This window comes from Ranitomeya imitator, chromosome 5 (genome assembly GCF_032444005.1).
Source record: "Ranitomeya imitator isolate aRanImi1 chromosome 5, aRanImi1.pri, whole genome shotgun sequence".
Classification (NCBI taxonomy): Eukaryota; Metazoa; Chordata; class Amphibia; order Anura; family Dendrobatidae; genus Ranitomeya; species Ranitomeya imitator.
Genome location: NC_091286.1, coordinates 131,012,414 through 131,035,764, shown reverse-complemented (window position 1 = coordinate 131,035,764; position 23,351 = coordinate 131,012,414). Strand labels below are relative to the sequence as shown.

The following is a 23,351-nucleotide window of genomic DNA, read 5'->3' as shown; positions in this document are numbered from 1 at the left end:
GCGTTAATCCCGTGCCAAGCGAGTGACCCCGAGAGCGTCATAGGCTATGTTGTAATGTGAAATTTTAACCCCGCGCTTTCCAATTCACCAAACAATTTTGCCCCTATCTACATAATGGGGAAAAAGTGAAAGAAAAAGGGTTGGAGGAAAATTGATAGCTGCCAGATGTGAACAAGGGGGACTTAAAGAATGAGAGCAATGGCGCCAAAGAGTATATTCCGTACAGTTGCTAAGGTGGGGCCCCGACATGGGATTCTCACCACTAATGGGGATATGAACACACACACAAAATGCACCACACACTACCACGTGCTTGAACCCATATACCATCCTCAGCACACATTTCACCACACCTCGCCAAACTTGCCACATAAAAGTCGAAACACAAAAGTCACCGCTCAAAACTCGCCACGCGCAAAATTCACCACATGCAAAACTCGCCACATGCAAAACTATGCTCACACAAAACTAGCCACAAATGCAAAACTCACCTTATGAAAAACTCGCCACACGCAAAACTTTTGAAAAATTGCCACATGCACAAAAGTTGCAACACATGCGAAAGTTGCCTCACACAAAACATGCACATACTCAAAAGGCACCACACATAAAACTCGCCACGCGCAAAACTCGCCATGAGCAAAACTTGCTGCACACAACTTGCTACACTAACCTGTCACATGCAACTCGACACACAAAAAGTTGCTACACGCATGTCGCCACACAAAACTCATCTCACAAAAGTCGCTATATGCATGTCGCCACACGCAACTCAACACACACAACTTGACACATGAAACTCGCCCTAAAACACACACAAGTCTGGTATTATCCTTCAAAAATAAAAATCTTATTAATAAGCAGACAAACTACAAGAGCAACAAAAGTACCATATAGTAAATATGGCAGCTGTCAGTAACATGACCTGTCTATTTTGTGTATGTGTGAGCTAATATATACTGCCAGGGGGGAGGGCTTCCTGTTGGCTGGGGATTTATCAGGCTGCCAATTTAGCTTACAAATACTGAGGTAAAAATACTGACCAAATAACGTGTGAACGAGGTCTAATACAGGAGGAGATGACATACAGAAATATACTATATACAGGGGAGATGACACACAGATATATACCATATACAGGAGAGATGACACACAGGTATATACTATATACAGGAGGAGATGACTTACAGGTATATACTATATACAGGAGGAGATGCCATACAGGTATATACTATATACCTGTATATATATATATGAGGGGACGGGAAGAAAAACATTAGACTTGAACAAAGAAGACCCAGGAAAACATACTCAGATGGGAGGTAAGAACATTTCTAAAGCAATCCACAGCGAGGAGATTGGAACAAAACAAAATCCTCTAAACTGCATGCTTGCAAACGCCAGAAGCCTGACAAACAAGATGGAAGAACTAGAAGCAGAAATATCTACAGGTAACTTTGACATAGTGGGAATAACCGAGACATGGTTAGATGAAAGCTATGACTGGGCAGTTAACTTACAGGGTTACAGTCTGTTTAGAAAGGATCGTAAAAATCGGAGAGGAGGAGGGGTTTGTCTCTATGTAAAGTCTTGTCTAAAGTCCACTTTAAGGGAGGATATTAGCGAAGGAAATGAGGATGTCGAGTCCATATGGGTCGAAATTCATGGAGGGAAAAATGGTAACAAAATTCTCATTGGGGTCTGTTACAAACCCCCAAATATAACAGAAACCATGGAAAGTCTACTTCTAAAGCAGATAGATGAAGCTGCAACCCATAATGAGGTCCTGGTTATGGGGGACTTTAACTACCCGGATATTAACTGGGAAAGTGAAACCTGTGAAACCCATAAAGGCAACAGGTTTCTGCTAATAACCAAGAAAAATTATCTTTCACAATTGGTGCAGAATCCAACCAGAGGAGCAGCACTTTTAGACCTAATACTATCTAATAGACCTGACAGAATAACAAATCTGCAGGTGGTTGGGCATCTAGGAAATAGCGACCACAATATTGTACAGTTTCACCTGTCTTTCACTAGGGGCACTTGTCAGGGAGTCACAAAAACACTGAACTTTAGGAAGGCAAAGTTTGACCAGCTTAGAGATGCCCTTAATCTGGTAGACTGGGACAATATCCTCAGAAATAAGAATACAGATAATAAATGGGAAATGTTTAAGAACATCCTAAATAGGCAGTGTAAGCGGTTTATACCTTGTGGGAATAAAAGGACTAGAAATAGGAAAAACCCAATGTGGCTAAACAAAGAAGTAAGACAGGCAATTAACAGTAAAAAGAAAGCATTTGCACTACTAAAGCAGGATGGCACCATTGAAGCTCTAAAAAACTATAGGGAGAAAAATACTTTATCTAAAAAACTAATTAAAGCTGCCAAAAAGGAAACAGAGAAGCACATTGCTAAGGAGAGTAAAACTAATCCCAAACTGTTCTTCAACTATATCAATAGTAAAAGAATAAAAACTGAAAATGTAGGCCCCTTAAAAAATAGTGAGGAAAGAATGGTTGCAGATGACGAGGAAAAAGCTAACATATTAAACACCTTCTTCTCCACGGTATTCACGGTGGAAAATGAAATGCTAGGTGAAATCCCAAGAAACAATGAAAACCCTATATTAAGGGTCACCAATCTAACCCAAGAAGAGGTGCGAAATTGGCTAAATAAGATTAAAATAGATAAATCTCCGGGTCCGGCTGGCATACACCCACGAGTACTAAGGGAACTAAGTAATGTAATAGATAAACCATTATTTCTTATTTTTAGTGACTCTATAGCGACAGGATCTGTTCCGCAGGACTGGCGCATAGCAAATGTGGTGCCAATATTCAAAAAGGGCTCTAAAAGTGAACCTGGAAATTATAGGCCAGTAAGTCTAACCTCTATTGTTGGTAAAATATTTGAAGGGTTTCTGAGGGATGTTATTCTGGATTATCTCAATGAGAATAACTGTTTAACTCCATATCAGCATGGGTTTATGAGAAATCGCTCCTGTCAAACCAATCTAATCAGTTTTTATGAAGAGGTAAGCTATAGGCTGGACCACGGTGAGTCATTGGACGTGGTATATCTCGATTTTTCCAAAGCGTTTGATACCGTGCCGCACAAGAGGTTGGTACACAAAATGAGAATGCTTGGTCTGGGGGAAAATGTGTGTATATGGGTTAGTAACTGGCTTAGTGATAGAAAACAGAGGGTGGTTATAAATGGTATAGTCTCTAACTGGGTCGCTGTGACCAGTGGGGTACCGCAGGGGTCAGTATTGGGACCTGTTCTCTTCAACATATTCATTAATGATCTGGTAGAAGGTTTACACAGTAAAATATCGATATTTGCAGATGATACAAAACTATGTAAAGCAGTTAATACAAGAGAAGATAGTATTCTGCTACAGATGGATCTGGATAAGTTGGAAACTTGGGCTGAAAGGTGGCAGATGAGGTTTAACAATGATAAATGTAAGGTTATACACATGGGAAGAAGGAATCAATATCACCATTACACACTGAATGGGAAACCACTGGGTAAATCTGACAGGGAGAAGGACTTGGGGATCCTAGTTAATGATAAACTTACCTGGAGCAGCCAGTGCCAGGCAGCAGCTGCCAAGGCAAACAGGATCATGGGGTGCATTAAAAGAGGTCTGGATACACATGATGAGAGCATTATACTGCCTCTGTACAAATCCCTAGTTAGACCGCACATGGAGTACTGTGTCCAGTTTTGGGCACCGGTGCTCAGGAAGGATATAATGGAACTAGAGAGAGTACAAAGGAGGGCAACAAAATTAATAAAGGGGATGGGAGAACTACAATACCCAGATAGATTAGCGAAATTAGGATTATTTAGTCTAGAAAAAAGACGACTGAGGGGCGATCTAATAACCATGTATAAGTATATAAGGGGACAATACAAATATCTAGCTGAGGATCTGTTTATACCAAGGAAGGTGACGGGCACAAGGGGGCATTCTTTGCGTCTGGAGGAGAGAAGGTTTTTCCACCAACATAGAAGAGGATTCTTTACTGTTAGGGCAGTGAGAATCTGGAATTGCTTGCCTGAGGAGGTGGTGATGGCGAACTCAGTCGAGGGGTTCAAGAGAGGCCTGGATGTCTTCCTGGAGCAGAACAATATTGTATCATACAATTATTAGGTTCTGTAGAAGGACGTAGATCTGGGGATTAATTATGATGGAATATAGGCTGAACAGGATGGACAAATGTCTTTTTTCGGCCTTACTAACTATGCTACTATGTTATATATAGGAGGAGATGACATACAGGTATATACTATATACAGAAGAGATGACATACAGGTATATACTATATACAGGAGGAGATGACACATAGGTATATGCAATATACAGGAGGAGATGACATACAGCAGGTATATACTATTTACAGGGGAGATGACATACAGGTATATACTATATACAGGAGATGACATACAAGTATATACAGTCATGGCCAAAGGTATTCACACCCCTGCAATTCTGACAGATAATACTCATTTTCTTCCTGAAAATGATTGCAAACACAAATTATTTGGTATTATTATCTTCATTTATTTGTCTTAAATGAAAAAACACAAAAGAGAATGAAGCAAAAAGCAAAACATTGATCATTTCACACAAAACTCCAAAAATGGGCCAGACAAAAGTATTGGCACCCTCAGCCTAATACTTGGTTGCACAACCTTTAGCCAAAATAACTGCGACCAACAGCTTCCGGTAACCATCAATGAGTTTCTTACAATGCTCTGCTGGAACTTTAGACCATTCTTCTTTGGCAAACTGCTCCAGGTCCCTGATATTTGAAGGTTGCCTTCTCCAAACTGCCATTTTTAGATCTCTCCACAGGTGTTCTATGGGATTCTGGTCTGGACTCATTGCTGGCCACCTTAGAAGTCTCCAGTGCTTTCTCTCAAACCATTTTCTAGTGCCTTTTGAAGTGTGTTTTGGGTCATTGTCCTGCTGGAAGACCCATGACCTCTGAGGGAGACCCAGCTTTCTCACACTGGACCCTACATTATGCTGCAAAGTTTGTTGGTAGTCTTCAGACTTCATAATGCCATGCACATGGTCAAGCAGTCCAGTGCCAGAGGCAGCAAAGCAACCCCAAAACATCAGGGAACCTCCGCCATGTTTGACTATAGGGACCGTGTTCTTTTCTTTGAATGCCTCTTTTTTTCTCCTGTAAACTCTATGTTGATGCCTTTGCCCAAAAAGCTCTACTTTTGTCTCATCTGACCAGAGAACATTCTTCCAAAACATTTTAGGCCTTTTCATGTAAGTTTTAGCAAACTCCAGCCTGGCTTTTTTATGACTCGGGGTAAGAATTGGGGTCTTCCAGGGTCTCCTACCATACAGTTCCTTTGCATTCAGATGCCGACAGATAATACGGGTTGACACTGTTGTACCCTTGGACTGCAGGGCAGCTTGAACTTGTTTGGATGTTAGTCGGGGTTCTTTATCCAACATCTGCACAATCTTGCGTTGAAATCTCTTGTCAATTTTTCTTTTCCATCCACATCTAGGGAGGTTAGCCACAGTGCCATGGGCTTTAAACTTCTTGATGACACTGCGCACGGTAGACACAGGAACATTCAGGTCTTTGGAGATGGGCTTGTAGCCTTGAGATTGCTCATGCTTCCTCACAATTTGGTTTCTCAAGTCCTCAGACAGTTCTTTGGTCTTCTTTCTTTTCTCCATGCTCAATGTGGTACACACAAGGACACAGGACAGAGGTTGAGTCAACTTTAATCCATGTCAACTGGCTGCAAGTGTGATTTAGTTATTGCCAACACCTGTTAGGTGCCACAGGTAAGTTACAGGTGCTGTTAATTACACAAATTAGAGAAGCATCACATGATTTTTCGAACAGTGTCAATACTTTTGTCCACCCCCTTTTTTATGTTTGGTGTGGAATTATATCCAATTTGGTTTTAGGGCAATTATTTTTGTGTTTTTTCATTGAAGACAAAATAAATGAAGATAATAATACCAAATAATTTGTGTGTGCAATCATTGTGCTACAGATGGATCTGGATAAGTTGGAAACTTGGGCTGAAAGGTGGCAGATGAGGTTTAACAATGATAAATGTAAGGTTATACACATGGGAAGAAGGAATAAATATCACCATTACACACTGAATGGGAAACCACTGGGTAAATCTGACAGGGAGAAGGACTTGGGGATCCTAGTTAATGATAAACTTACCTGGAGCAGCCAGTGCCAGGCAGCAGCTGCCAAGGCAAACAGGATCATGGGGTGCATTAAAAGAGGTCTGGATACACATGATGAGAGCATTATACTGCCTCTGTACAAATCCCTAGTTAGACCGCACATGGAGTACTGTGTCCAGTTTTGGGCACCGGTGCTCAGGAAGGATATAATGGAACTAGAGAGAGTACAAAGGAGGGCAACAAAATTAATAAAGGGGATGGGAGAACTACAATACCCAGATAGATTAGCGAAATTAGGATTATTTAGTCTAGAAAAAAGACGACTTAGGGGCGATCTAATAACCTTGTATAAGTATATAAGGGGACAATACAAATATCTCGCTGAGGATCTGTTTATACCAAGGAACGTGACGGGCACAAGGGGGCATTCTTTGCGTCTGGAGGAGAGAAGGTTTTTCCACCAACATAGAAGAGGATTCTTTACTGTTAGGGCAGTGAGAATCTGGAATTGCTTGCCTGAGGAGGTGGTGAAGGCGAACTCAGTCGAGGGGTTCAAGAGAGGCCTGGATGTCTTCCTGGAGCAGAACAATATTGTATCATACAATTATTAGGTTCTGTAGAAGGACGTAGATCTGGGGATTTATTATGATGGAATATAGGCTGAACTGAATGGACAAATGTCTTTTTTCGGCCTTACTAACTATGTTACTATGTTACTATGTTACTATATTTTCAGGAAGAAACTGAGTATTATCTGACAGAATTGCAGGGGTGTGAATACTTTTGGCCATGACTGTACTATATATAGGAGGAGATGACATACAGGTATATACTATATACAGAAGAGATGACATACAGGTATATACTATATACAGGAGGAGATGACACATAGGTATATACAATATACAGGAGGAGATGACATACAGCAGGTATATACTATTTACAGGGGAGATGACATACAGGTATATACTATATACAGGAGATGACATACAGGTGTATACTATATATAAGGGAGATGACAAACATCTATATACTGAGGGGAAAATGAGAGGTGTGAGGGGAAAATGAGAGGTGTGAGGTGAAAATGAAAAGTGTGAGTGCAAAATGAGAGGATTGAGGGAAAATAGTGGAGTGATCAGAAAATGACAGATGTGAGTTCGAAATGACAAGTGTTAGGGGGGAATGAGAGGAGTGAGGGGGGAATGAGAGGAGTGAGGGGGGAAATAAGAGAAGTGAGGGGGAAAAATGAGAGGTGTGAGGGAGAAAATGAGAGATGTGAGGGGGAAAATGAAAGATGTGAGGGGGAAAATGAGAGGAGTGATGGGAAAATAAGAGAAGTGAGGTGCTAAAACTAACCACAGATATTTACTATGCCCAGGCAACGCCGGCTCTTCAGCTAGTCTAATATATAAAGCTGAATGTGTGTGTGTGTGTGTGTATGTATGTATGTATGTCCGGGATTAGCATCTACACCGTCGCAGCTACAGCCACAAAATTTTGCAGAGACACACGTCTGGACCCCGAGAGCGTCATAGGCTACGTTGTGAGGTGAAATTTTAACCCCGTGCGTTCCAATTCACCAAACAATTTTGCCCCTATCTACATAATGGGGAAAAAAGTGAAAGGAAAAGTGTTGGAGGCGTCGCAGCTACAGCCACAAAATTTTGCACAGTCACACGTCTGGACCCTGAGAGCATCATAGGCTATGTTGTGAGGTGAAATTTTAACCCCGCGCTTTCCAATTCACCAAACAATTTTGCCCCTATCTACATAAAGGTGAAAAAGTGAAAGGAAAAGTGTTGCGGATTACTGCAACATTTTTTCAAACTGAGTGTTTTTGGTTTTACTACTCTCTTTTGTGTCTTCAGGTTTCTTGGTGGTGTGTGAACATGATCATACAGACTTGTTCACTGTGCAAGTAGCCCATGTGTTCCTGTTTCCATAATTGTTCTCTTGTGTCTACAAGACTGGGGAGTTCCACCACTCCTCTTGGGCTATCTGCACAAAAGCTGTTCTACCCTGTATGCACACATGGATTTTTCCTCTCTGAACCCTGTTCACACAGGTTATATACAGATGATCAGGTTTTTAAATACATCAGATAGGGATTGCATACATTAAATACCGTGAAGATTGGTAGAGCAGCTTAGTATACATTTTTTGCAAAAAACGTATCAATCAAATACCCTGTTTTTTACATCTTTTACTAGCACTTGCGGATTACTGCAACATTTTTTCAAACTGAGTGTTTTTGGTTTTACTACTCTCTTTTGTGTCTTCAGGTTTCTTGGTGGTGTGTGAACATGATCATACAGACTTGTTCACTGTGCAAGTAGCCCATGTGTTCCTGTAGCCACAAAATTTTGCACAGTCACACGTCTGGATCCGAGAGCGTCATACGCTATGTTGTGAGGTGAAATTTTAACCCGCGCTTTCCAATTCACCAAACAATTTTGCCCCTATCTACATAATGGGGAAAAGTGAAAGGAAAAGTGTTGGAGGCAAATTGACAGCTGCCAGATGTGAACAAGGGGGACTTAAAGAGTGAGCAATGGCGCCAAAGAGTATTTACCGTACAGTTGCTAAGGTGGGGCCCCGACATGGGATACTCACCACACACGGGGATATGAACACACACACAAAATGCGCCACAAACTACCACGTGCTTGAACACATATACCGCCCTCAGGACACATTTCACCACACATACACCAACCTTGCCACATAAAAGTCGAAACACAAAAGTCGCCGCTCAAAACTCGCCACGCGCAAAACTCGCCACATGCAAAAACTAGGCTCACGCAAAACTCGCCACAAGTGCAAAACTCACCTCATGGAAAACTCGCCACATGCAAAACTTGCACACGCAGAAAAATTGCCACATGCACAAAAGTTGCAACACACGCAAAAGTTGCCTCACACAAAACTTGTACATACTCAAAAGGCACCACACATAAAACTCGCCATGCGCAAAACTTGCTGCACACAACTTGCTACACTAACCTGTCACATGCAACTTGACACACAAAAAGTTGCTACACGCATGTTGCCACACAAAACTCATCTCACAAAAGTCGCTACATGCATGTCGCCACACGCAACTCAACACACACAACTTGACAAACGAAACTCGCCCTAAAACACACACAAGTCTGGTATTATCCTTCAAAAATAAAAATCTGATTAATAAGCAGACAAACTACAAGAGCAACAAATGTACCATATAGGAAATACGGCAGCTGTCAGTCACATGACCTGTCTATTATATGTATGTGTGAGCTAATATATACTGCCAGGGGGAGGGCTTCCTGTTGGCTGGGGATTTTTCAGGCTGCCAATTTAGCTTACAAATACTGAGGTAAAAATACTGACCAAATAACGTGTGAATGAGGTCTAATACAGGAGGAGATGACACATAGGTATATACTATATACAGGGGAGATGACACACAGATATATACTATATACAAGAGAGATGACACACAGGTATATACTATATAGAGGAGGAGATGACATACAGGTACATACTATATACAGGAGGAGATGACATACATGTATACACTATATACAGGAGGAGATGACACACAGGTATATACTATATACAGGAGCAGATGACCTACAGGTATATACTATATACAGGAGTAGATGACACACAGATATATACTATATACAGAGGAGATGACACACAGGTATATACTATATACAGGAGGAGATGACATACAGGTATATACTATATATAGAAGGAGATGACATACAGGTATATACTATATATAGGAGGAGATGACATACAGGTATATACTATATACAGGGGAGATGACACACAGCAGGTATATACTATATACAGGAGATAACATACAGGTGTATGCTATATATAAGAGAGATGACAAACATGTACAGTATATACTGAGGTGAAAATGATGTGAGGTCGAAATGACAAGTGTTAGGGGGGAATGAGAGGAGTGAGGGAGAAAATGAGAGATGTGAGGGGGAAAATGAAAGATGTGATTGGGAAAATGAGAGGCGTGATGGGAAAATAAGAGAAGTGACTAACCACAGATATTTATTATGCCCAGGCAATGCCGGGCTCTTCAGCTAGTATATGAATAAAGCAGTTCATTTCATCTGCACCAGAAAACTTCAGCATAAATGCCTTGAATTTTTGCTTTTTTCCCTTACCCCAATGTTGAGAATGATGTTGTAATAAGGCCCACCCATTGCTATGTAAAGTATTTCTCACAGACCCTTCTGTTAAAAGGAAAGTCTCTCCATGCTGGTAGGAAAATATACTTTCTACTACAATGTGTATATTCAGCAATTTCAGGTATTTCTGCTTGCGTGACTACGATAATCCAAATCTGAAGGGAACCCAAACAGGGAACTATCGATTCAGGCATATGTGTAGAAAAACAACGCTGTATAAGCTCTGTGTTACAGGTCAGTATTAAACGGAATGTGTTTTCAGAAATTGGCCTATCATTTAACCCTTGAAGGGAGGAGACAGTACGTTAATGACAAGCATTATTTTTCAAACCTGACCAGTGACACTTCATAAGTTAATAACTCTGGCTATGTGCACACGTTGCGGATTGATGTGCAGAATTTTCTGTACAAAATACGCATCTCCTGGCAGAAAACACAGGTGCGGATTTCACGGATTTTGTGCGTTTCTGTTGTGGATTTGAAGCAGATTTTGTGCGGATTTCATGCGTTTTTTACCACTGAGGATTTCTATAATGGAATGTTTCAGAAACGGTTTCATGCGGAATTTTCTGCAGCATTAGTACAGCATTTTTTTTCTATTGATTTACATTGTACTGTAAATCACTTGGCGGATCTGCAGCATTTCTGCTCCGAAAAAAATGCTGCCGATCCGCACTAAATCCGCATCGTGTGCACACTGCCTAAAAATATCCAAGTGATTTAGAGACAGTTTTTCATGACACATTGTATTTAATGATAGCAGTAAATTTAAATTAATATCATGTGCAGTTATTTATGAAAATATCTAAAATTTTACCAAAATTAAGAAAAAATTGCAATTTTTGAACTTTTAATTTTCATGCTCTTAAGAATCAGTCAGCAGCATTTTACCAAGTAAAGTACTGACAGGGCCATATTGGCACTGTCATACTGTTTAAAATGGAACCCCAGGTGATGAAATCTGTTTTGTAGATTTTCCTTAATCATTGTTTCTAGTTTCCTTGTATTCATATCTTCATGCATCGTTGCCGGCGTGTGGGTGGATCTGTGGGTAGGGTTTTCAGCTTTGTCCCATCCCCTTCGCTGTGTCATGCTGTCATTTATTTTTCTTTACATAAAATTTTATTCCGGTGCCATCCTAGCTGCGGGTGGCGTTTCCGCAGATTGAGCTCTAAGAACTCTTCAGGATTCAGGAAAATGGCAACAGCTACTGGGCATGCGTAGATTGCCCAGTGCACCCGGTGCCATTTTACTGAAGCCCACAAGTAGTCCTAGCCATGGGTAGAGCTGACGCAGATTGATCTAATGGTGGGCTTCAGTAAAACAGTACTGGTTACACTGAGCAATCTATACACGCGCAGGCCCACCTTGATAAATGAAGATATGAATGCAAGCAAACTTCAAACGAAAACAGATTTCTTCAGATGATGTATCATTTTAATAAGTATGACAGCAGAAATATGACACTGCAAGATCACCAAAAATGGAGACGCTACGGGTCTCGGAAAATGGCACCATCTTTTTCTCTTTTTTAACAAACTTTGGATTTGTTTGCACCACTTGAATAAAAAAGGACCTAGACGTATATGGTGTCTATGAACTTGTAATGACCTGGAGAGTCATAGTGGCAGGTCAGTTTTAGCATTTAGTGAACATGGTAAAAACAAAAAAGCAAAAAAACAACTGTGGGATTGCACTTTTTTTGCAATTTCAACCCACTTGGAATTTTTTTTCCCGTTTTCCAGTACAAAACATGGTAAAACCAATGATGTCGTTCAAAAGTACAACTCGTACCGAAAAAAAAAGGGCCTCACATGGTCATTTTGACCAAAAAATGAAAAAGTTATGGCTCTGGGAAGAAGAGAAGCAAAAAACAAAAATGCAAAAACAAAAATACCTCTGGTCGCTAAGGGGTTAAAGGGACTTTGAGGGGTTTCTTTGTCAGAAAACTTATAAAAAAGACCGCATTTTAAAATTTGCACCAATCAAATTATTCAAAACCGCATTTAGTAAATTTGTTAACTGTTTGAGTGTTTAAGAGAAATTAATGCAACCTAGAAACAAAAATTCAAAATTACATTTTTTTTACCAAAATATTGCCGTATCCACACATTTTTCTTTTTACAAGGCACAAAACTGGAGAAAGTGAACATCATGAATTTTTGTGCAGTTTATCTTGAGTATGTGTATATGTGTTTGGAAACTACTGCTATGGCACACGGCAGGGCTCAGAAGGCATGATTTGACTGCAATAGATTGCAGGTGCCATGCTACGTTTACCGAGCCCTCGAGGTACAAAAGCAGAAAAACCATCACATGCAACACCATTTGGAAACTACACCACTCAAGGAATTTATAGATGTGTGTGATGATGACCATCTTTAACCTACAGGAGCTTCACAGAATTATATAATATTTTCATGAACATGAAAATAATATGACTTTTTTCAGGAAAATGTTGTTTTAGCCCCAAATTTCACATTTTAACAAGGGTAGCAAATAGGATTGCTTAACACTAGTTTGGTGGGTCAATTTTCTCCTGAATACAATGATACCTCACATGTGGTTGGAAACAACTATTTGGGCACACGGCAGGACCCAGAAGGGAAGTAGCACCATTTGATTTGTGCATTATGTACGCCATGCTTCAAAAACAGCAAAACCCCCCACAAATCACCAAATTTTGGAAACAGCATTCCTCATGGAATTTATCTAGGTGTGTAATGAGCATTTTAAACGAACATGTAATTTTGTTTAATTTTATGACATGGAGCCAAGGCCGGCTCCTGGATTTCGTGGATCCCGAGGCAAAAGAGTTTCAGTAGGCACCCTTAACACATACCATTCATGATGCGCAGATTCGGCAGAGAAATATAGCTGTACTACTGTAGGGAATATAAATCGTACTAGATGGTGGCCCGATTCTAATGTATCGGGTACTCTAGAATATGTAGGTAGTATATAGCACAGGCTTCGTACTATATTGCACAGTGACGTAGTATATAACACAACCGACGTAGTATATAACAGAGCTACGTAGTATGTAACACAGCCACGTAGTATATAGCACAGCCATGTAGTGTATTGCACAGCTATGTAGTGTATTGCACAGGTACATAGTATATTGTAGAGCCACGTAGTATATTGCACAGGCACGTAGTATATTGCACAGCCCACGTAGTATATAACAGTCACGTAGTGTATTGCACAGCTACGTAGTGTACAACAGAGCCCACGCAGTATGTAACACAGCCCACGTAGTATATAGCAATGTGGGCACTATATGCGTGGTTAAAAAAGACTTAAAATAAAAAATAAACATATACTCACCTTCCGAAGGCCTCTTGAAGTCCTGGCGCCTGTGTGCGGTGCACGAGGCAGCTTCCGGTCCCAGGGTTGGTATGAGCGCAGGACCTGTGATGACATCGCGGTCACATGACCATGACGTCATGGCAGGTCCTTCTCGCATAGCATCCTTAGCACTGGAACCTGCCACTTGCACTGCCGAGGACAGCGCGCCATGTCGGAGGGTGAGAATAACCTTATTTTTATTATTGTTATTATTTGTCACATTAGATCTTTTTACTATTGCTGCTGCATACACAGCATCAATAGTAAAAATGTTGGTCACACAGGGTTAATAGCTGCGTAATGGAGTGCGTTACACCGCGGCATAACACGGTCCATTAACGCTGCCATTAACCCTGTGTGAGGGCTGACTGCGGGGAGGAAGGAGCGGCCATTTTGCCGCCGGACTGTGCCTGTTGCTGATTGGTTGTGGCGTTTTGCCACGAACAATCAGCGACTTGGATTTCCATAACAGACAGATGCCTCGACCAATGAATATCCATGACAGACAGACAAACAGACAGACGGAAGTGACCCTTAGACAATTATATAGTAGATTATTGTTTCTTCTTCTCCTCAACCCCTTTAAGAGTGTAAATAATGTGTTATTGATGTGTTCATGCACGGTGGAACTGCTACACATAAAGTGTATTGTCACCGTGTACAAGAGCATTGCTATACTGATGTATATTGCTCTACATACATATATATATGTTCACATGTTTTTGCACACATATACAGGTCCTTCTCAAAAAATTTGCATATAGTGTTAAATTTCATTATTTACCATAATGTAATGATTACAATTAAACTTTCATATATTATAGATTCATTATCCACCAACTGAAATTTGTCAGGTCTTTTATTGTTTTAATACTGATGATTTTGGCATACAACTCCTGATAACCCAAAAAACCTGTCTCAATAAATTAGCATATTTCACCCATCCAATCAAATAAAAGTGTTTTTTAATAACAAACAAAAAAAACATCAAATAATAATGTTCAGTTATGCACTCAATACTTGGTCGGGAATCCTTTGGCAGAAATGACTGCTTCAATGCGGCGTGGCATGGAGGCAATCAGCCTGTGACACTGCTGAGATGTTATGGAGGCCCAGGATGCTTCAATAGCGGCCTTAAGCTCATCCAGAGTGTTGGGTCTTGCATCTCTCAACTTTCTCTTCACAATATCTCACAGATTCTCTATGGGGTTCAGGTCAGGAGAGTTGGCAGGCCAATTGAGCACAGTAATACCATGGTCAGTAAACCATTTACCAGTGGTTTTGGCACTGTGAGCAGGTGCCAGGTCGTGCTGAAAAATGAAATCTTCATCTCCATAAAGCATTTCAGCCGATGGAAGCATGAAGTGCTCCAAAATCTCCTGATAGCTAGCTGCATTGACCCTGCCCTTGATGAAACACAGTGGACCAACACCAGCAGCTGACATGGCACCCCACACCATCACTGACTGTGGGTACTTGACACTGGACTTCAGGCATTTTGGCATTTCCTTCTCCCCAGTCTTCCTCCTCCAGACTGGCACCTTGATTTCCAAATGACATGCAAAATTTGCTTCATCAGAAAAAAGTACTTGGGACCACTTAGCAACAGTCCAGTGCTGCTTCTCTGTAGCCCAGTTCAGGCGCCTCTGCCGCTGTTTATGGTTCAAAAGTGGCTTTACCTGGGGAATGCGGCACCTGTAGCCCATTTCCTGCACACGCCTGTGCACGGTGGCTCTGGATGTTTCCACACCAGACTCAGTCCACTGCTTCCTCAGGTTCCCCAAGGTCTGGAATCGGTCCTTATCCACAATCTTCCTCAGGGTCCGGTCTCCTCTTCTCGTTGTACAGCGTTTTCTGCCACATTGTTTCCTTCCAACAGACTTACCATTGAGGTGCCTTGATACAGCACTCTGGGAACAGCCTATTTGTTGAGAAATTTCTTTCTGGGTCTTACCCTCTTGCTTGAGGGTGTCAATGATGGCCTTCTTGACGTCTGTCAGGTCGCTAGTCTTACCCATGATGGGGGTTTTGAGTAATGAACCAGGCAGGGAGTTTATAAAAGCCTCAGGTATCTTTTGCATGTGTTTAGAGTTAATTAGTTGATTCAGAAGATTAGGGTAATAGGTCGTTTAGAGAACCTTTTCTTGATATGCTAATTTATTGAGACAGGTTTTTTGGGTTATCAGGAGTTGTATGCCAAAATCATCAGTATTAAAACAATAAAAGACCTGACAAATTTCAGTTGGTGGATAATGAATCTATAATATATGAAAGTTTAATTGTAATCATTACATTATGGTAAATAATGAAATTTAACACTATATGCTAATTTTTTGAGAAGGACCTGTAGGTGGTAGGGAAAGTTTGTCCCCGTGCCCAGTTTAGTGTTAGGGGCGTAGTGTCCATAGTTGACCACTAGAGGGGGATAAGAGTAGTGTAGCTTCCTGGTTTGAGTCAGTCAGAGCCTGGGCACCCGTGCAGCTCACAGGGCTGCCTGGTCAGAAGTCGCTGTGCCCCGCAACAATGTAAGAGGGGGGCCCAGCATAGCAGCCAGAGTGTCAAAGAATTCCTCTAGGAGGAAAGAAGCACGATAGTGATGCCGACCCAGCTAAAGGAGTCTGTCCCCAGAGAGAGAGAGAAGAGATTGATCAGTCGAGTGACCTAAGCAAGATGTGGCAGATCTTTGCCTGGGCGGCAGTTCTTAGAACCGAGGCGAAGTGGTGTACGACTCTCCCATGTGAGGCAACAATTCCAGATGGAATAGATTCTGTGAGACTGAAAGAAGCGGTCTGATACGGGGCTGAAAATAGAGAAGGAAAGGACAGAGCAGAGACAGAGAAGAATGTGTTGTATGCGTTACCCAAACTGCGTGTAATTGGTCAAGCTGTGCAGAGTAAAGAAGTTGTCATTGAAGTTAATCCAGAGTGTGTCTCATTAATTCTGGAGCCATCTGTGAGGAAACCACCCCCATACCAGGCAAGTCCAGATGGTGCAGAAAGGCAGCACAGAGGTAACGCAGCGGAGAAATGTGAACTTTTACTGGGAAGGGACCAGGTAGTGATCCAAGGATTGCCGTCGCCCATGACTACTGCCCTGGCTCCCCCTTCCTACACTACAATGCCAAATATTTCACTTACTTCTTACATTACATTAATGTATACTATAGCTCCAAAACTGAACAGTATAATCCCCCATACAGTATTATGAGCATGACAAAGTGCTTCATACAGAATAATGAGCCCATATATTGCTCCATACAGTATTATGGACACTACATAGTGCTCCATACATAATAATGAGCCTCATATATTTCTCCATGCATTCTTATGGGCACCGCATGTGTGCTCCATACAGAATAATGAGTCCCATATATTGCTCCATACAGTATAAAGGGCCCCATATATTGCTCCATACAGAATAATGGGCCTCATATATTGCTCCATACAGTATTATGGACAGTACATAGTGCTCCATACAGAATAATGAGCCTCATATATTGCCGCAGAGCCTGCCGCTCCTATCAGCCAGACGGGCGCTGCCTCAGCTACAGCGGCCATCATGCCCTTCTCCATGCCATACATACCTGGAGCAGCATGGCTCCCGCAATATTCCGGGGAATCGCATACGTTAGCTGACTTTAAAGAGAGAATTTGCAGCCTGCTTGAAGTTTATCCCCTGACAGAGCATCAGAAAGTTCACATTGTAACGGGCCAACTGCTTGGAGCGGCCCAGAGGGAAGTTAAATCCTGGCCAGCTGCGGATAAAGAGACTGTGCAGCGGGTCTTTGCTAAGCTTAAGACCACCTTTGACACCCGCACTGCTACAGAAATTAAATTGACGTTCTATGGGTGCAAGCAGAGGCCGCAGGATAGCCTATAGGATTATGCCCTTAATGTCCAGGAAGCACTGCGGGCAATCAGGCAGGTTGACCCTAACAGTGTGGAACGGTTCATTGAGGGACTCCTGTGCAATAACCAACGGGCCCAACTGCACCTCCTGGCCATGCAGAATCCTGACCCGGCCTTTGAGCAGTTCCAGGACAAGGCCATCCAGGTGCTACAGGAATGGCAGCTCAGCCATGCAGTTCCCCCTAGGTGCCCAGCCCTCACGTACCACCAGGAGGTGGCTCCCTATCCTCAAGTCTCTGTGGAGGCCGATGCTCAGACCATGGAAGATGATTCTCCCGCCGGACTACGTCTCCAGCTGCAGGAGCTGACCAAGAACGTTGCGGCATTAGCCCGGACCGTGCGGTCCCTGCAGGAGGCCCCCAAGGGGAAGATAAAGCTGGCTTCCAGACTGGAGGATGTTCCCTGGCGACGACAGAGGAGGATCCCGCCGACCAGAGGCAGAGACGACAATCACTATCATCAGGACGGACGACCCATCTGCCGCCGCTGCAATCAGGCAGGCCACATTGCAAGGTACTGTCATTTAAACCAGCGATCCCTGGGGGCAGAGGGCCAATCCCCAGGAGTAGGACGATCAGGCCTGCAAAACTGGAGAGCCAAATACGTTGGAGGACAGCCTGTTCTCCCCATTGTGATCGACGGTATCACCATGAACGCTCTGTTTGACAACGGTTCTCAGGTGACAACTATGCCTTACGTCCTTTATAAATGCTATTGGGAAGAATCCGACTTACTCGTGGCCCTGATGATGATTTCACCATAGTAGCCAGTAACAGTCAGCCCTTACAACAAGTGGGATACAAAGAGGTCACCATTAAAGTGGGGTGGGTAGAGTTAAAATCCCAAGGGATCGTGACTGTTGATATTGATCGCCGTGAATGTAATGATGACCATTGGTACTAATGTCATAGAAAATTGTCTTGCAGAGGTTATTGTCTTGTTACAGCAGGTGGCAGAAACAGCTGGTTCCAGTGAGCAACATGTCCTGCAGAAAGAAATCAGACCTCTGGTACAGAGACAGCAGGTAGAACTATCTGATGGAGAAATTGGCCATGCCACCGTGAGTGATTCAACCACCATTGTAATACCCCCCAGGAGCGAAATGTTAATATGGTGTCCGGCAGCAATAGGCCTCAGAGGTAAAGACTACCAGGCCTTGGTAGAACCAGTGTACTCAGATAGTAGGCCCACAATCCTGACAGCCCGAGGGGTGGCTGAAGTACGCAAGGGGTGGGTGCTGGTACGTGTCCTTAACTGTGGGGAGAAAGAGGTCCACCTAACCAAATATGCCACACTTGCTAAGCTGTTTACTGTTGATAACAATGTGATACAGGCAACAAAACCCTTGGTCCCGTCCAACCAGGCGGAGGACAATGGCTCTGCAGGACAAATGGAAGATTGGTGTCAGAAATTACACGTGGGCACTGACTCTACACCATCACACCAAAAACAAGGGGCTTATAGGGTGGTCAATGAGTATGAGCGGGTATTCAGCAAGCACTCCCTAGATTTTGGGCAGGTAAAAGGGATTCAACATCATATCACCACGGGAAATCATCCACCCATTAAAGAGATACAGTCCTGTACCTCCAGCTCATTATCAGTGTGCCAAAGACATATTGCGAGAGATGAAGGAGGCTGGGGTAGTTAGAGACAGTTGTAGCCCGTGGGCAGCTCCATTAGTCCTCGTCAGGAAGAAGGATGGCACGATGAGGATGTGTGTTGATTATAGGCAGATAAACCGCATTACACATAAAGATGCATACCCTTTGCCTAGAATAGAAGAATGATTAGCTGCTTTAAAATCTGCTAACTACTTCTCTACCTTGGATCTCACCAGTGGGTATTGGCAAGTTCCCGTAGCAGAGGTGGACAAGGAAAAGACGGCCTTCACCACACCGATGGGTCTCTGTGAGTTCAACGACATGCCATTCGGACTGTGCAATGCTCCAGGGACGTTCCAGAGGATGATGCAGTGCTGTCTTGGACACAAGAACTTTGAAACCGTCTTGCTGTATCTGGACGATGTCATTGTCTTCTCCAAGACTTATGAGGACCATCTGGAGCACCTGGCTGAGGTGTTCAAGGCCCTGTCCAACTTTGGCCTAAAGGTAAAACCATCCAAATGCCATCTGTTCAAGCCCAAAGTGCAGTACCTGGGCCATGTGGTGAATGCTGAAGGAGTGGCCCCAGACCCTGACAAGGTCACTGTGATCAGAGACTGGCCGAAGCCCAGCAACCTCCATGAAGTCCGGCAGTTCCTAAGGTTGGTAGGCTACTACAGGAGATTTATTAAAGACTTCACCAAGAAAGCCGCGCCACTACAAGACCTGTTAGTGGGCCAATCCAGGAAAACCAAGGGTAAGAATACCCCATTTGACTGGGACGACGGACTGGAGAGATCCTTCACTCATTTGAAGTTGGCTCTGATGGGGGATGAGGTATTAGCTTATCCTGAATATGACCAACCGTTTGTGTTGTACACGGACACCAGCAACATTCGACTAGGAGCCGTGCTGTCCCAGGTCCAGAAAGGCAAAGAGAGAGTAATTGCCTACGCCAGCAGGAAACTTCATCCCACTGAATGGAACCCTGACAACTACAGTTCCTTTAAGCTGGAGTTCCTTGCCATCGTCTGGGCGGTGACGGAGAGATTCAGACACTACCTAGCCTTGGCAAAATTCACCGTCTTCACGGATAACAATCCACTGACACACCTGGACACAGCAAAACAGGGTGCCCTGGAGCAACGGTGGATGGCCCGGTTGTCCAATTATGATTTCACCATCAAGTACCGCGCAGGGCACAAGAATGCGAATGCCGATGCATTGTCCAGAATGCTCAACTTGTCAGAAACAGGAGAAGACTTGGAGACCCTCGAAGAAATAGAGTTGCCAGCTTTTCATCACCCCAATGCCACTCAGTATTCCCATCATGTGAGAAATAGGCATAAGAACAAGCAGGACGCCATGTTGAATCCCCTGCCCCACCATGGATGGGCAGAGGCCCAGGAAAGTGACCCCGCGATCCGTCGGGTGAAAGAACTCCTGACGCAGGCAGGTGCACGCCCTGGTCTGGATGATCCACAAGAGACGCAACAACTGTGGAAGGAGAAGGGCAAACTATTTATCTATGATGGTAAACTGTGCCGGAGAAACATCAACCCACGCACTCATGAGTTGGTTTGGCAGATAGTGGTCCCAAGGCAAGATGCGCCAATGGTTCTGGAAGTGTACTACGATGGAGCAGGACACTTCGGATGGAGGAAGTTGGAAAGTCTACTTCGTGGAAGGTTCTCCTGGATTGGTATGAAAAAAAACATTGAAAAGTGGTGCCAAGAGTGTGGCCCGTGTAGCTTATGCAGAAAGGACCGTGACAGTCAAAGGGCTCCCCTACAGCCCAGAGTCAACAAACAGCCGCTTGAACTGATGGCCTTAGACCACGTGAAGCTAACACCAAGCAGGTCAGGCTATGTCTACGCTCTGACCATCGTGGATCACTACTCCAGATTCCTGTTAGTTGTTCCTCTCAAGGAACTGACAGCAAGAACAGCAGTCAAGGCCTTTCAACGGTACTTTTGCATACCACACGGATACCGAGAGATGGTCCTTACTGATCAAGGTCCAGTCTTTGAAGCGGAAGTGTTTCAGGAGATCTGCAACCTGTATGGATGCAAAAAGATCAGAACAACTCCGCATCACCCGCAAACCAGCGGAATGTGTGAGAAGATGAACCAAGTAGTGATTGACCTACTGAAAACCTTACCTATACAGGAAAGGCACTTATGGCCAGAAAAGTTGCCAGACTTGGTAGATTTGTACAACCACATTCCAGTGAATTCCACCAACTGTACTCCAGCATACCTGATGAGAGGAAGATCCAGCACACTACCTGTTGATCTAGACATGGGAGTCCTAACCCCAGAAAATCCATCATCTGATGCAGATTGGGATACAGAAAGACAGCAAAAGTACCGCCAAGTACAAGAGTGTGTTGAATGAAGTCTATCTCAAGCAAGACAAAAACAAGAGAGAGACTATAACCAACGTGCTCCTGCAGTTCCCTTGTCACCAGGTGAGCAAGTGTTAAAGCCTAAAAGAAGAATGAACAAACTTGATGATCAGTGGGAAGCAGAAGCAAATACCATCTTGCCATCCAACTTTGACAATACTAAAGTGTGTCTCATCAGCAAAGATGGAAGAGAAACTTCGATGGCAGTATCCAGAGACCATCTCAAGAAATGCCCTGACAAATTGAAGAACAGAGAACCAGACCCAGGAACATCTCCACCTATGGAAGAAAAGATGATACACACTGTTCTTGGAGATTTGCCCCAGTCTTCGACTCAAATAAATCAGGCCATTGTGATACCTGTCTTGACTTTTCCCCAGCTGGGAACACCAGAACAAGATGCGACTCAGAACCATCCAGAGCCTGAAGAAACTCCGTACCAACAGGTTCAAGCAGCAATTGTCATCCCAGCAGTGGAACCAGAGACTCCACCCTCTGCTATCGGTGAAACTGTTAGACCCGTGGTGAATCTGAGACCACGCAGACGCTTACCTAGTATACCTACACATAGTACATGCACTAGAGGGTACGCTACAATAGACACAGTAGATCAGGAACTACGCAGGTCTACACATAGTACCAAAGGCCAAGTGCCAGCCAGGTACAAAGATTAAAAATGTTAATGACTGCTGTTATATGTTTAAATTGCTCATCTTTGTTACAGGTTTAAAAATGGACATGGCGGTAATGGACAATACTTACCGAAAGACTTTCTTTGTAAATAGTTTGGCACCTCCAAGGTGCACCCTGGTTCTGCCCACATTACAGACATGGGTAGAGCCTTTCTTTGCTGCATCTGACTAAAGGCAATACCAATGTACTTTTACAAACTTGTTGTGCAACGTTCAAATGTCCTCACCTCCCATAAAGGGAAGCCAAAGTTTTACAATTGTTATAATGTTTTTCAAACTATGTATGTCATTTTGCTAATGTATTGTTGTTTTCTTTTCCCAGTTCCGGAGTACTGGATTTAACAGGGGGGAATGCAGCGCCCCAGGGTCCTGGTCATTGCAGTAATGTCATTCTTCCACCAGGGGGAGTGATGTTACGTCGGGAGTGATGTTACGTCTGAAAGCAATAAAGGAGATCTCTTTACCAGGTAAACACATGCATGCAACATGTTCACACTCCAGACCAGAAGGGGGAGCTCTAAGCCTGTTTTAGGTGAACTCCCCTATAAAACATCCTGATCTGGAGGGAAAGGGGGTTCAGAGTTCAGTTCCTGTCAGGAAGACAGAGGAAGAGGAGCTCTGTGGCATGAAGAGCTCTGTGGCATGAAGTGCTACAGCTCCTGGGAAGAGATATAGAAAGCAGAACATATTGCAGAAAGTGTGCAGGAAAGCAGAGCACAGGAGAGGAATATTATTATTATTATTATTTATTTATATAGCACCATTAATTCCATGATGCTGTACATGAGAAAGGGGTTACATACAGAGTTATAGATATTGTTTACAGTAAACAAATTTAGAGTGACAGACTGGTACAGAGGGGAGAGGACCCTGTCCTTGCGGACTTACATTCTTCTGAAGAGGCAGAAGGTAGGGGCGAGGCAGCGGCTCTGGCGATGGCGAGGCGGCGGCTATGGCGATGGCGAGGCGGCAGAATGGTTATTGCAGGCTG

At 43.2% G+C, this 23,351-nt stretch overlaps 1 protein-coding gene across 1 annotated transcript in view; it reads right to left on the bottom strand.

The window, feature by feature from the left end:
- Nucleotides 1-17,344, bottom strand: part of LOC138637690 (sulfotransferase 6B1-like) — a 71,977-nt gene extending 54,633 nt beyond the window's left edge. Inside the window, exon 1 of the mRNA XM_069726552.1 lies at nucleotides 17,333-17,344. Coding sequence (XP_069582653.1) covers nucleotides 17,333-17,344 — 12 coding nt within the window. The remainder of the gene's footprint in view (nucleotides 1-17,332) is intronic.
- Nucleotides 17,345-23,351: the final 6,007 nt, after the last annotated feature.